General features: G+C 35.3%; 1 protein-coding gene across 2 annotated transcripts in view; it reads right to left on the bottom strand.

Moving 5' to 3' along the window:
- Positions 1 to 14,817, bottom strand: part of LOC126202954 (cholesterol transporter ABCA5-like) — a 329,252-nt gene that overhangs the window by 101,672 nt on the left and 212,763 nt on the right. For both annotated transcript variants that reach the window (XM_049937074.1, XM_049937072.1), the window contains exons 22-23: positions 8,663 to 8,846; positions 3,525 to 3,861 (exon numbers count right to left, since the gene is read on the bottom strand). In XM_049937074.1, coding sequence (XP_049793031.1) covers positions 3,525 to 3,861; positions 8,663 to 8,846 — 521 coding nt within the window. The remainder of the gene's footprint in view (positions 1 to 3,524; positions 3,862 to 8,662; positions 8,847 to 14,817) is intronic.

The following is a 14,817-nucleotide window of genomic DNA, read 5'->3' on the forward strand; positions in this document are numbered from 1 at the left end:
ATTTAAATCATGAATAAATCAAAAGTGAAATAAATATACAGGGTGATTCAAAAAGAATACCACAACTTTAGGAATTTAAAACTCTGCAACGACAAAAGGCAGAGCTAAGCACTATCTGTCGGCGAATTAAGGGAGCTATAAAGTTTCATTTAGTTGTACATTTGTTCGCTTGAGGCGCTGTTGACTAGGCGTCAGCGTCAGTTGATGCTAAGATGGCGACTGCTCAACAGAAAGCTTTTTGTGTTATTGAGTACGGCAGAAGTGAATCGACGACAGTTGTTCAGCGTGCATTTCGAACGAAGTATGGTGTTAAACCTCCTGATAGGTGGTGTATTAAACGTTGGTATAAACAGTTTACAGAGAATGGGTGTTTGTGCAAAGGGAAAAGTTCTGGACGGCCGAGAACGAGTGATGAAAATGTAGCACGCATCCAGCAAGCATTTGTTCGCAGCCCAGGAAAATCGACTCGCAGAGCTAGCAGAGAGCTGCAAATTCCACAATCAACTGTATGGAGAGTCCTACGAAAAAGGTTAGTTATGAAACCTGAACGTCAACTACCCGAGGCGATGGATCGGCCGCCAGGCAGCCCGTGACAGAGCACTTCATCACTGGCCTCCAAGAAGCCCTGATCTTACCCCCTGCGATTTTTTCTTATGGGGGTATGTTAAGGATATGGTGTTTCGGCCACCTCTCCCAGCCACCATTGATGATTTGAAACGAGAAATAACAGCAGCTATCCAAACTGTTACGCCTGATATGCTACAGAGAGTGTGGAACGAGTTGGAGTATCGGGTTGATATTGCTCGTGTGTCTGGAGGGGGCCATATTGAACATCTCTGAACTTGTTTTTGAGTGAAAAAAACCTTTTTAAATACTCTTTGTAATGATGTATAACAGAAGGTTATATTATGTTTCTTTCATTAAATACACACTTTTAAAGTTGTGGTATTCTTTTTGAATCACCCTTTATAATGATCTCTTTGAAAGTCACAAAAACCACTGGTCCCTTCAATTCATCCAAGTTCTATTGACTTAAGTTCCTACCTATCTGCAGTTTCTTCTATTTAATCTGCAGTTCACAACCTATAAGTTATGGTCACTTAAGAGTCTGCATCTTCCCTGGGAAATATTTTGCAGTTTTAAATCTGTGTTTGAAATCTCTGTCTCTTACTACTAACACTATTCTTAAACCAAATATTTGCAGTTATTAAATTGTGGCATGTGTATAATTCTACTAGGCAGTTTCCAATTCCATTTATTACTTAACTTCTTCCAAATATTTACTAAACATTCTCTGAAACATGGACTAAATTTCTGTACGTTGTTTCAGTGTCTTAATAATTCATGGCAGCAGTTGGTCTATTAATTTTGAGTAACCAATGAGAGAGAAGTGTACTTTTGAAGCATATCTTTCACAGTTGGAATTCACAAGACTACAATCTTATGATACCTGTTGTAGAGCAAATGTGAATGTCTGTAGCTCACTTGCTTTTATAATCAATTTTTCTATTCAAATATATAAAGGTGTTGTGCTTTTAACATACCACTAGATGACATTTGCTGGTGCAAGTAATGTCAATAATTTTTTACTGCATCTATTTCTCTTTTTGTGGGGGTGGGGGGGAATTACAGAGGATTTACTGAGTAAAGAATTAGATTACACCATAAAATATCTTTGACAAAGATCATTGTCAATTATTTGATCAAACTTTTTGAAGAAACTATTTCACTGGAACTATTACACTATCATAAATTTTTCATATTAGTTGCTAGGGAATGAATGCCAAATAGTTAATCATCTCGCAACAGAATTTTATGAAATGTTGGTGATGAGCACACTGCTTGAAAAGAGAGAGAAATAATACCAATTCTGGGTGAAATCATGGACAGGAAGAAGAAAAGCTCAAATTGTTCACAAGAATTTGCTTTATGAGGAAATAAAGAACAACTAATATTATTTGAGAACTGCTCAGCAAAGGCAAAGGTCCCAAGTTCGAGTCTCGGTCTGGCACACAGTTTTAATCTGCCAGGAAGTTTCAAGATGTAACTCACTTGTGGAAGAATTTACGAAGGTTAGGTTAGGTTATTTAGAGCACAAATAAATACATTTACTTCACTTATATATGCTTTATTGACAACACCTGGCATTCAACAGCCCAATAAATTCCTTAGTCCATTTAATTTCTTCCTTACATCATCCACTCTGCAGCCACTTTGAATGCAACTAACTGTGGCAACTTTTATTTTAAAAGATTATAACTGCTTACTGGGAATTTTGTTGACAGGATGCTTTGCGTTATGCATCTTTTGTATTTTTCATACTTTGCAATTATCGCTATAGTGCTGGCCATTCATGAAATATATTTTGATGTAATTTTGTAGGGTAAAGGCACTAAAGCAAATGACACTATAAGTACAGAATGGTCAACTTTGATCAAAGCTATACCCATGCTCTTATTCTATCTACGATCTTGGATAAAAAATATCTTTCATAAAAGCTTCCCTAGTACATCATCAAAGGCTGACAAAAGGCCTTTGATCAAAATCTTTAACAAAGACATTTTACAGTGTAATACAGGCCTCAGTCTAGAATATATGCAAACATTGAAGGCAGACTTACAGCTGTGCCATTGGTATGAAATGGCACTGCATTTGTCAGAGAGCATTAAAAGAGTTAAGTGTGCTAACTAATAAAATTTTTTAAAAGTAATTTATTTCACTTAAAGTTAAATTTTCCATCTTTCGAACACATTCATCTGATAAAGTCTTTTGCTAGTCATTTGACAATCTGGTAACTTTCTGTCCCACACAATTAGGCGTTAATTCACAGAGTAAATCATCTTTGTTGAAAGATACTAATCTTCCTGCACAGACTAAGAGCTTTAGGTGTGGGGAGAAGGTTGAAGTATAGAGCACGAAAGTTGTGAGAACACGCTTCTTTGATATGATGAGGGGAAAGGGAGTATTGCAATGATGAAAGTACTTATGCAAATCCTTTAAGCTGTGCAATATTGTAATGCAAAATGTTGGTATGAGTCAATGTATAATGTATCACTAACCACCTCTCCCCTCTGAGGTTTTTGAAAACTGAAGTTTTATATGTACATAAGCAGAGGCAGGAAAATATTATTTTTTTTATAGCCAATTTCCATGCTATTTTTTGACATTTTCAGTGTTATTTTTTGACATTTTCGGTGTTATTTTCAACCAATTTCATTGTAATTTTTGGTCAGTTTTGATATTAGTTTGTGATAGCTTATTTTTGAACAACCAATGGCTGTTCTTTATTTTTGTCATATTTCCTTGTTTTATAGTGCTACACTGAAAATTTACCAATCAGTTACATTATATTTATTGAGAGTCCACTCCTTGATCACTGGTTATTAACTATCAGTAGACTAGCTGCTATTTAAACAAGATATCAAAATAAGTTCATATTTCAGAGAATGGTTGATAGATATTTGGTAGATAATTAGTACAGACACTTATAAAGAAAGCAACACACAAAAATATGTAGTACTTACCTATCCTAAACATATCAAGGAACATAACCAGAATGAAAGGAATTAGACCAAGGAAAGTAGCAATATTTGGCAAAATGGATTGTGCTGAATCCATCTTATCAAATATGTAGGAGACACAGGTTGCAAAGAGGATGGATGCAGGACAATAAAGGATAATAAGTGCCCCCAGAGTGCAGAAAGCTGGTGGCTCACGAAGCGATGGCAGATCAAACACAAAGATGAGTGCCAGCAAGGCTCCACAGATGAACAGCATAAGGCCAATAAGAACCAGAAAATAGGTGAAGAAGTACATGAAAAATGACAGGCCATTCACTCGTAGCTGGTTCTTTGCTTTAATCTGTGGAAATAAAAATTAAACTGTCACTAAACCTATAAGATGGAAAAATAAAGTAATACTATCTACTTGCTCACCACAAAAAAAATGGCTAAACAAGAAAGACAACTTCAAATCTAAAATATTTTATGTGCACAGAACTCATAAGTATAGAGAAATTAACTTAGTTTTTTTCAGTTTATAGTACCAAGTAATATTTTTCAAACAATAAATTCTTATATATATTTGAATATAATAGAGGGAAACATTCCACGTGGGAAAAATATATCTAAAAACAAAGATGATATGACTTACCGAACGAAAGTGCTGGCAGGTCGATAGAAACATAAACACACACATACATACACACGAAATTCTAGCTTTCGCAACCAATGGTTGCTTCGTCAGGAAAGAGGGAAGGAGAGGGAAAGACGAAAGGATGTGGGTTTTAAGGGAGAGGGTAAGGAGTCATTCCAATCCCGGGAGCGGAAAGACTTACCTTAGGGGGCAAAAAGGACGGCTATACACTCGCGCGCACACACACACACACACACACACACACACACACACACACACACACACACACACACACACAGTAGCAACTATATCTACAGAATTCATTTCGTCCCCAGGCATCCATTAAGACCAATTGTATGAGCCCCTCGGGCACTGTGGTGTATCAAGAAAGTTGATAAGAGAATGCCTGAGAGAAACCTGGTTCAATGATGCTGATAATTGTCATGGAAGTAGGCAGTGATGGTGGTGGCAGTAATGTAGGAACATGAGTCTCAGGTATGAAGTCCCACAGATTCAGCAGGGAACAGGATCCTCAAAACTATTGTCAACATTTCAACAGTGGGTTAATCTTCGCAAATGATAATGCAATAACAACCTGCACTTGCTCCATGTACACCTACCTCTGACAGGCAGGGATTAACCAAATGGAAACCTGACTGAGCATACAAGGAACCAGCTGCAACATACACAGGAATCCTCCTCGCATTCTGGCAGGCCTCAGGAGGGCTGCCGTAAAGGAGTGGGACAGGCCTGAGCACCCATGTCTCTACGAACTTGTGGACAACATGCCAGGAAGAATTCGAGAATGATACAAAACTTAGGATGGAGCAACACTATAGTGGATGTTACTAATTTCACAAGTGTGCACTACTGGACACACTGTCTTTACTGTGTGTTCTTGTTTTGTTTTATTTTCACAGTAATAATTATTTTTTAGTTTCAGAAGGCCTAGGCTTTCATTCACTGCTTTCCTTGAATCTAAGACCAGACATATTCCCAAATACACTGGTTTCCAAACTTTTCTTAGCAATTTAAATTGTCCTTTTGTATAAAAGTTTTGACTGTTGAAGAAACCACAACTATATGAACATTTCATCTTTAATCAGCAAGGGACACAACTTAGTGTCTTTCTTCAAGCAAAAATAAAAACAAAAGTTGTGCACCGAAGGTTCTACAACACAGTGTACATATTTAAGTACTCTGTAATGCAGTGTAAATATTTAAGTGCATCACATAAATCTCTGGAGTACACCATGAAAAAAAAAATCATTTAAAAACTGCTAACACATTTAAGTCATGAGATCTTCCCTTTGTGATTGACAGATGACACATGGGGCAGTTCACATTTGATGCAAGAGCATGAAATGTAGAAAAGTGGAACAGCTCCATTCCTTACATAAACATTTTTTTCTTCTTACCTGATGCTCTTTTAGATGTAAGGCACATACCATGATTACAGAAAATTTTGCTAAATTATGATTACACTGTATTTTGCTAAACTTTCTTTACATTGGCTTATAGCACATATTTGCAGCATGTATGAGGTCTGAATATACATCACTGTACCTGTGCATCGTGTTTGTCTCCCAGAGCACATGGCACACAAAGATTAGATTAGATTAGATTAGATTTACTTTCATTTCAATTGATCCATAGTGAGGAGGTCCTCCAGGATGTAGAACATGTCAGAAAAACAACAATACATGACAAATATTTACAACTCAAACAAATAAGCTAATGTACCATTCCACAGGTCCCAAGTGGCATGGTCGTCGTTTTTAATGAACCCTCTGTGAAAGAATCATTTTACAAATACTAATGCACTGACTTTAAAATAAAAACAGTTTTTTTATTTATTTATAAGGTAATAAACATGTAGTACAACTAATAAATACTTATTTACAATGAACACATTACTGCACTGAAATGGTGCAGAAGTTATATTGTACAAATCAGTTTGTTCTACTGAGATATTCATCAATGGAGTAGAAGGAGTTGGCCACCGATAAATCCCTTAGGCTTCACTTAAACTGAAATTCATTGGCTGTTAAGCTTTTTATGGCTGCTGACATGTTATTGAAAATGTGTGTTCCTGAATAATGCACACCTTCTTATACAAGAGTAAGTGACTTTAAATCCTTGTGAAAATTATTCTTATTTCTAGTATTGATTCCATGAATTGAGCTGTTGGTCTGAAAAAGTGATATTTTTAATGACAAATTTCATTAAGGAATAAATATATTGGGAAGCAGTAGTTAGTATCCCTAGTTCCCTAAACAGGCTTCTGCAGGATGTTCTTGAGTTCACACCATGTATAACTCTTACTGCACATTTTTGTGCCCAGAAAACTTTAGCTTGGCTTGATGAATTGCCCCCAAAAATAATCCCATATGACATTATGGAATGAAAGTAAGCGTAGTATGCCAGCTTTTTCATTTTTATATCCCCTATGCCTAACACAATTCGCATTGCAAATAGAGATTTGTTAAGATGCTTCAGCAGTTCTGTGGTGTGCTCCTCCCAGTTGAATTTATTATCAAGCTGTAATCAAAAGAATTTAACACTGTCCACTTCTTCTATCTGCTTGTCAACATATGTTAGGCATATACTCGTGGAACACCCTTTACAAGTTATGAACTGCATATAGTGTGTTTTTTCAAAGTTTAGTGACAAAGAATTGGCTAGGAACCAGTGGTTAATGTCCACAAATGTTTTATTAGCTGATCTTTATAAGACTGCACTTGATTTGCTATTTATAGCAATGTTTGAATCATTGGCAAACAAAACAAACTTGGCTTCTGGTAATGTTACTGATGAAAGGTCATTGATATACACAAGAAAAGGTAAGGGACCTAAAATGGAACCTTGTGGGACCCCACATGTAACTAGTTCCCAGTTGGATGATGCCTGATAGCTTGATACACGTCTTTTTCCTAATAACACACTGTTTCCTGCCAGAGATATAAGATTTGTACTATTTTGCAGCGTTTCCTGTTACACTATAATATTCTAATTTACTTAAAAGAATATTGTGATTTACACAGTCAAATGCATTTGACAGATCACAAAATATATCAGTTGCCTGCAATTTTTTGTCTAATGAATTAATCACATTTTCACTTTAAGTGTAGATAGCCTTCTCAATATCAGAACCCTTTAGAAATCCGAACTGTAACTTTGACAGTATGTTATTTGAGATAAGATGGTTATAAAGCCAATTGTACATTACTTTTTCTAAAATTTTTGATAATGCTGGCAAAAGTGAAATTGGATGGAAATTTGATGCTATTTCTTTATCTCCATTCTTAAACAGTGGCTAACTTCAGCATATTTCAAGCATTCAGGAAATATTCCACTGATAAATGACTGGTTAGACAGATAGCTTAATATGTTACTTAACTCAGAATCACAATCTTTAATTAACTTTGTTGATATTCATCATACCCACTAGATGTTTTTGATTTTAAAGATTTTATGATGGATATTATTCCTGCTGGGGTAGTGAAGGTCAAATTCATATTATGGAAGTTACTTAAAATGTCTGGTCTGAGGTATTCCATAGCAGCATCTACAGAACCTGACAACCCTATCTTGTCAGTAACAGTTATAAAATGTTTGTTAAAAAGTTCTGCAACACTATACACGTCTGTCACCAATGTATCATTTACTCTTAATGATATTTGTCCCTATTCATGTCTGGTTCTACCAGTCTCCTCCTCCACTATATCCCATATAGTCTTTATTTTGTTATCTGATATGACAATCTTTTCCTTGTAATATATTGGCTTTGATGTCCGTATTACAGTCTTTAATATTTTGCAGTATTTCTTGTAATGTGCTTTAGCATCAACATCGGAACTGTTTCGGATTGACAGATACAGTTTTCTTTTTGTTTAACAAGATACTCCTATTCCTTGAGTAATCCATGGCTTCTTTGTAGACTTTGCACTAACCTTGGTAAGTTTTGGGGGAAAACAGTGTTCGAATAAGGTAAACATTTTATTAGCAAAAGTGTTATATTTTTCATTCATGCCATGAGCACTGTAAACATCAGTCCAGTGAATGTCTCTGTGGAGTGTCCTAAAATAATCAATTTTTGGCTTGAAACTTCCTGGCAGATTAAAACTGTGTGCCAGACCGAGACTCGAACTCGGGACCTTTGCCTTTCGCGGGCAAGTGCTCTACCAACTGAGCTACCCAAGCACGACTCACGCCCCATCCTCACAGCTTTACTCCTGCCAGTATCTCGTCTCCTACCTTCCAAACTTTACAGAAGCTCTCCTGCGAACCCTGCAGAACTGATAAACATAATAGAGTATTAAGAATAAGTCAGTTAAATTACAGATAAACACCAAAATATAGTTCCACAAATTTGGCCTATACGCAACTGTGTGTAAACAAAAACAACAGTGCAAAGTTTCTGAAATAACAACTTAAACTTTACGCTACTTTCAGGAAAAGATGGATACAGGGGCTGAATTGCACATGACTACATATTAAATTGTTGGCGTTTATTTTAGCATAGTACCTCACGATCATAGACCATGTCCACTGCAAGACTCACTGGAACTAAGACAAAGATCATCCCTATGAACAAAGCAGAGGAGAATGTCCCCATATTGAATTCTTCAGGTTGTGATGTCTGCTGGAATGGATGTGTCTTCACAACTATTGGCTGAACATCCACATCATTCACAGATGCCATTACCATTCTGCAACAAAAAGTATAGATATTATTTAATGGTATCCAGGGCAATGGACACTATTCTTAGATAGACTACAAAAAACACCACACTTAGATTCACTAAACTATTCCAATTTATGATCTTAATTACAGCATATACTTTTAAGTACTATCATTACTGTTACTACAACCAATTTAAATCTTTTTCTACTGATATATGCAACATATCAATCATGTTTCCTCTAATTTTTAATAAATTTACAACAAAATATCCAATGCAGAAATTAAGCTCAATAGACTAAATATTGGTCGCCTCTTTAAAACAACACACTGGCCAGCTTGTAGTGCTGTAGACAGTGGAAAAATGGTATTAGGTGCTATGTAACCGAGTTACTGGTGTATCATGTCCAGTGCATCTTTAATAAAAGTAAGATGGTACCAAACTATCAAAAAGAATGAAACAAGTACCAGGGTTCCTGCCACGATGCTATAGATTTTGTGTTCTGGGGGCAATCATTTCACGAACAGATGGGAAAATAATCCTTTAAGGACAGGAAGAGGGGGACATTATTCCTATGGTATCAGTGAACTAAGTGAGATTTGTAAAGGGACACCCTCCTCTAGCATTACTTTTTCTCGACCAAAAAATATTTACGAAGTTTTAAACAGGTTAATATTATGTCAACTGTATTTCTAAAAGAATTGTGTATGATTTTGTACATGATGCATTATATTTCAGGCTAAAATGTATAAAAAGAAATTACTTTATTTTCGTTGTTACAATCAATACATACTAACTCTGTATGTACTGTTAAAATTACTTTTCTTTTAGAAACACTTGAAATTATAAAATATCTGGCACACTTAAAATTCCTATTACTAATTGCACAATCAGACGAAACTTATTATGTTTATTACTGAATTCATTTATAAAATAATGATACAAATTGCTGGAAATTGATTTGTCAAGAAAATTTGTAAACTCTTTGGAATATCATTAGTACTGCAGAACGGATTAGTAGTGAGCATGCCTCTGATGTGATTGGACATTTTTTAATGTTTGGCAATAACAATGTAATTTTCAATTGTAAAGACAGTGTGATATATGAAAATGTGAAATAATAAAAATTATAGAAACAGAAATTACTTCTTAGGCAATTCTTTCAAAATTTATCATGTCAATTGCAACCATGAGAACCTTTAAAGTCAAAAATTTTCAGTTTCAAAAATCAGCCCCTAAACGTGAAGAAATGGAGCCAACTACGAGAAAAGGAGATAAGTAAAAAGTCTATTGTAAATCTTACTCCCTAGAAGCTTATTAAAAGAGTTAATTATGGAGTGCGTGACAATCAATAAATGATGTGAGGGACAGGTAGATTACAGATTCAATGCTAAGATCCCAAAATTGATCTCATTTGTAGAGAAGTACAGATTCTGTATGGGAAACGATCTGTGTGAAAGTAAGCATCAGTGATGTGTCAGACGTGGTGACCAGCTGCTTTTCTAGACCACCTGCCTCAGCTGCTGTTGTGATAGAATACTTTAGAGAGAACTGAATCTAGTAGGTAAATTTTCTGATCATACTGTAGTAATAGGTTAATATTTCAACTTACCAGCTACTGAAAGGAGAGACCCATGTGATTAAAATAAGTGTCAAAGACAAGCATTTGTGCAAGACTGTTCTGAATGATTTTTCTGAAAATTACATTGAGAAGTTAATTTTAATAACTGAATTGTGAAGCTGTCGTGGTAACACCTAAAATTTTCAATTAAAATAACTCATTTATCATATGGCTGTTCCATTATCAACGACTACTGGTATCAAAGGGAACAGTAAAAATGTAGAAGAATATTTATGTATGGTAAGTTTAACAGGAAATACATCACAGACTATCTGCATAGTCAACATGGAATACTTACACATGGAGGAGGAAATGGGGGGGGGGGGGGCATCATTTAATCAAAATTAGTCATAGGAAAGGCACACCATGTTTCAGTAACCATATTAGACAAATGCCATGAAAGCAGAAAGAGCTATGTCACATATTTAAATATAAGTCCAGGGATTGTTGACAAAAAACAGCTGAAGAAAGCTAAAACAAACATAAGGAGATAAATGCAAAACAATTGTTCAACATATTGAAGGTAACTGGCTGGCTGGATGAGATGGAATACCTGTATATCTATATGAAAATTATGCGAATTATTGCACATTGCTGGAGCAATGAAACATTCTCAACACTTTGATGACCAGCAACACCAGAGTGGTGGCATGCGTGAAATAGCGGTCAACGGCCAGTGACACTACAGTGGTGTTGTGTGCATAGTATTGCTCTGAGGCCGGTAACGCCACAGTGGTGTGAGCATAGTATTGTGCAGTGGCCGGTGACAGCACTTTAGTACTTGTGCAGTTTCATCATAACAGATGAAAGAGATGATACGAATATTTACAATGAATGTGTGGATGTCTTCTCTGATGTTCCAGACATCTTGGCAAACTGGGAAGAAGACATTGGATATCAAAAAATTAAAGGGAAGCAGAGTCATCAGAAGATAGTGATATATGTCCAAGAATAATTCGGCGAATGCTACATTTGCCAACTGATTCAGATGAATCAGACAAAGAAGACAGACTATGATTTACTGAGGACCAATAATAAATTTGAAGGATCCCCAGGTCAACAAATATTTCACAAAGATATCCAGAGTGTCATGGATATCGTAGAATTGTATATTGGGAATGATCTATTTGAATATATTAGCAACAAAACCAAATTGCAATACAAGGAAACTGGATAAAAAAAGAATGCTACATTAGTTGACGTTATGGGACACAAACTTAGAAAATGATTTGGGCTTGCTATCCTTGTGGGAACTGTAAAAAAAAGCAAGGATTGATGATAACTGGTCAACAAATTCATTGATAGACACACCGATATTTCGCAACATGATGTCCCGCAAGCAATTCTGACAAATATTATCAATTTTACATTTTTCCAACAACAACAACAATAAACTGGATAATGCTGACCAGCTTTTCAAAATGCAATTTGCAATTGATTATTTTTCCAAAAAGTTTAAAGAAACATTTAATCTAAGTCAAAACATCTCAATTGATGAAGGAATGATACCATGGTGTGGACAGTTAAATTTTAAAGTTTACAATCCCTCAAAAATTATGAAATATGGCGTACTCATTCAGATGCTGTATGATTCAAGTACGGAATACATTTCCTCATTCAAGATGTATTCTGGCACTGGACAACCTTTAGCAAAAACAATGATGGAACTATTGTCACTTTCTTAAGGAATGTGGCATCAAATCTACATGGGTAATTATTATAATAGTGTAGAACTAGCAAAGAAGTTACTGGAAAGAAAATTTGAGTTTGTGGAATGATACGGCAAAACAGAGGATTTCCGTAAAAATTAAAGTGCATAAAAGTCAATGTGTTTGAAGCCTGTCATCAACAGAAAGGTGACAAGCGGCCAGCGACAAGCCAAGTAATCCAAATTAGCACTGCCGGCACCAAGCGAATAAATTAAATTTGTACGAGACGTGCTGACAGCAAAGTGTTGATAACCAGAACAAAGTGGAAGTCATTCCAGTTTTTAAGACAGACTATCAAACAGATGCACATGACTAAAGGTCTGTACTGCTAAAAACAATGTATTGTACAAATACAGAACAAATTTTATGCTCTCATAATGAAGGTCTCGTCTGCAGCGAAGAACCTTGTGGAACTCAGGTTGCTCTGATCATAAATGAGATTCTGGAGGTAGCAGAGAGAGGCAACCACATTAATGTTTTATTCCTTGCCTTACACAAGGTGTCCGACAAAGCTCTGTACTGTCACATAGTGAACAAAATATGAGCTTATGGGGTATCACAGCTTTGTGATCTGATTTAGCACATTCTACCTGGCTGAACTTAATGTGTGGTCTTAAACAGAAAGAAACTGACAGATGGTAAAGTAGCTCAGAGCATATATAACAAGAATGTCAATGTTTACAATAACATACATAAATATAAATTATCTCCTGGATAAAATAATAAGTTCCAAAATACTGTTAGTGGGTGGAGCCAGTTTACTGAGGGAATTAAGTAGTTAAATGCAGGGAGATCTACAAGAATCAGTGTTTGGTGCAGACAGTGGAAGTTTATCCACAGCATAAACAAATGTATTGTATTGTACAAAAATAGGTGGGAGGATAGGATGGTATGATAGTGTTAGCTGAAGTACTGTCCACCACATCCTGTATGTTGGCTTGTGAAATATAAATTTAGATTTAGATGTAAATCAATATGCATTAGCTACTTATAGCATGTACTGTAGGTATGGAAGCTCTAATTTGGCATATTTTTCTTCATAGGCTGCTGCTAGCTTATGATCCTATAAAAGGCTTCCTGAAGGTTTCTTGGTTTCAATATGTCACTGATGAGTTCCTGATAATTTTGAAGATATGTTGCTCCACAAAAAAATTACACAGGATACCAAAAATGTAATACGGGTTACAAGAACTAACTAGTTAGCACCATCAAGGAAGTTTCCCAGATAACAGCAGCTGTAAAAATACAGTTATAGTCCACATTAAAACTGTTGTGTATATGCTGGTCTGTTAATAAAGCCACAATAAATCAACAATGGTCCACAAACATCAAAGGCAATCAGGTTTTTACAGATAGTTAGGTCAACAGATGAATTTAAACTGAAACAATAATAATGTATATCGTGATTACAAAGTAATCAAACTACACTAATTCAGGATCATTTAAAATTTGTCACTTTTATGTCAATGACATAAGCATGAAGAATAAAATACTAAGGAAAGAAGCAAATAGTGTGTGTAGATTCTTTTATTTTTATTTATAAATAGAGACAGGAAAATTTCACAAAAGTGATAAAACAAAATTTGTTGCTTTTCTGTGTAAAAATATCATCAATCTGATGGTGGACATTTAATAATATTTTTGACTGAAGATTATTGAATTTTGAAATTTGATTTTGTCTTTTTTCCTCAATGCTTAGGTTCTTGTGTAATCTAATAGAGAGAGTTCATTTTCCGTGGAAATGAGCTATGTCTTTGAATGTGACATCAAATGAAAATAGTCTGCTTTTGATGAACTTCACTGCAGTGCCAGCTTTAATTGCTGGCACCACATTACCCTACACTTTTGCACAACAAATTGTACAAAAAATATAAATAAGAAAAACTTTAGTTTTTTAAACATGTGAATCACTAAAGCGCTGCTCTGCTTGTTTCTACCAGCCAATCACATACACAATATTTGATTATATGCAAACACCATTGTCATCACATATGATAGATGGAAAAATTTAAATACTGATGCACTGCTAGTGTTATTGATACCTTCTTATAGAACCACATTCATTGGTTTCACCAATTCACAACCAAATTATCACCTTTCCACATAACCTAGATCTTTTGGCTACACAATAGATCAGGCTATTACCACAAACTTCATTCGAAAAATTTCAAAAGTGATATTAAATAAACAATCTAAGTGACCTGCTTTACCATCAAAAACACATCTGTACGACATCATATGTCCTGTGCTGTGATTCGTTGCTAGAAGAAAACTCAGCAGTAGTCATTATTTATGTGCTTGTGGAGCTTCATTCCAGTTTTTGGTGGTTTTCATATTTATAATTGTGTACTACAAAAATATACTGTTTCATTACATTAATGATCTCCCAAATTCACAGTTTTGGTATGATTTGTAATGTAACATTTGTAAAAAAGCAATAAGGGACAAACACCACAGATACATATGAAGGAAATACTGAAATGCCTGGATTGTATCTTCACACAAGGCTAGCACCTTTTATGGCCACAGGTATATGGTAGTCTGTGTTCAAAGCCCTAGGTTTTTGCTTCAAACATAAGACAATGATGAACTCTATTAATGACAATATGGCAAAGAAGTGATGCTTTAGGTGTGTCTAAAATGGGAGGTTTCAAGTATGCATATATTC

Source organism: Schistocerca nitens, chromosome 9 (genome assembly GCF_023898315.1).
Source record: "Schistocerca nitens isolate TAMUIC-IGC-003100 chromosome 9, iqSchNite1.1, whole genome shotgun sequence".
Taxonomy (NCBI): Eukaryota; Metazoa; Arthropoda; class Insecta; order Orthoptera; family Acrididae; genus Schistocerca; species Schistocerca nitens.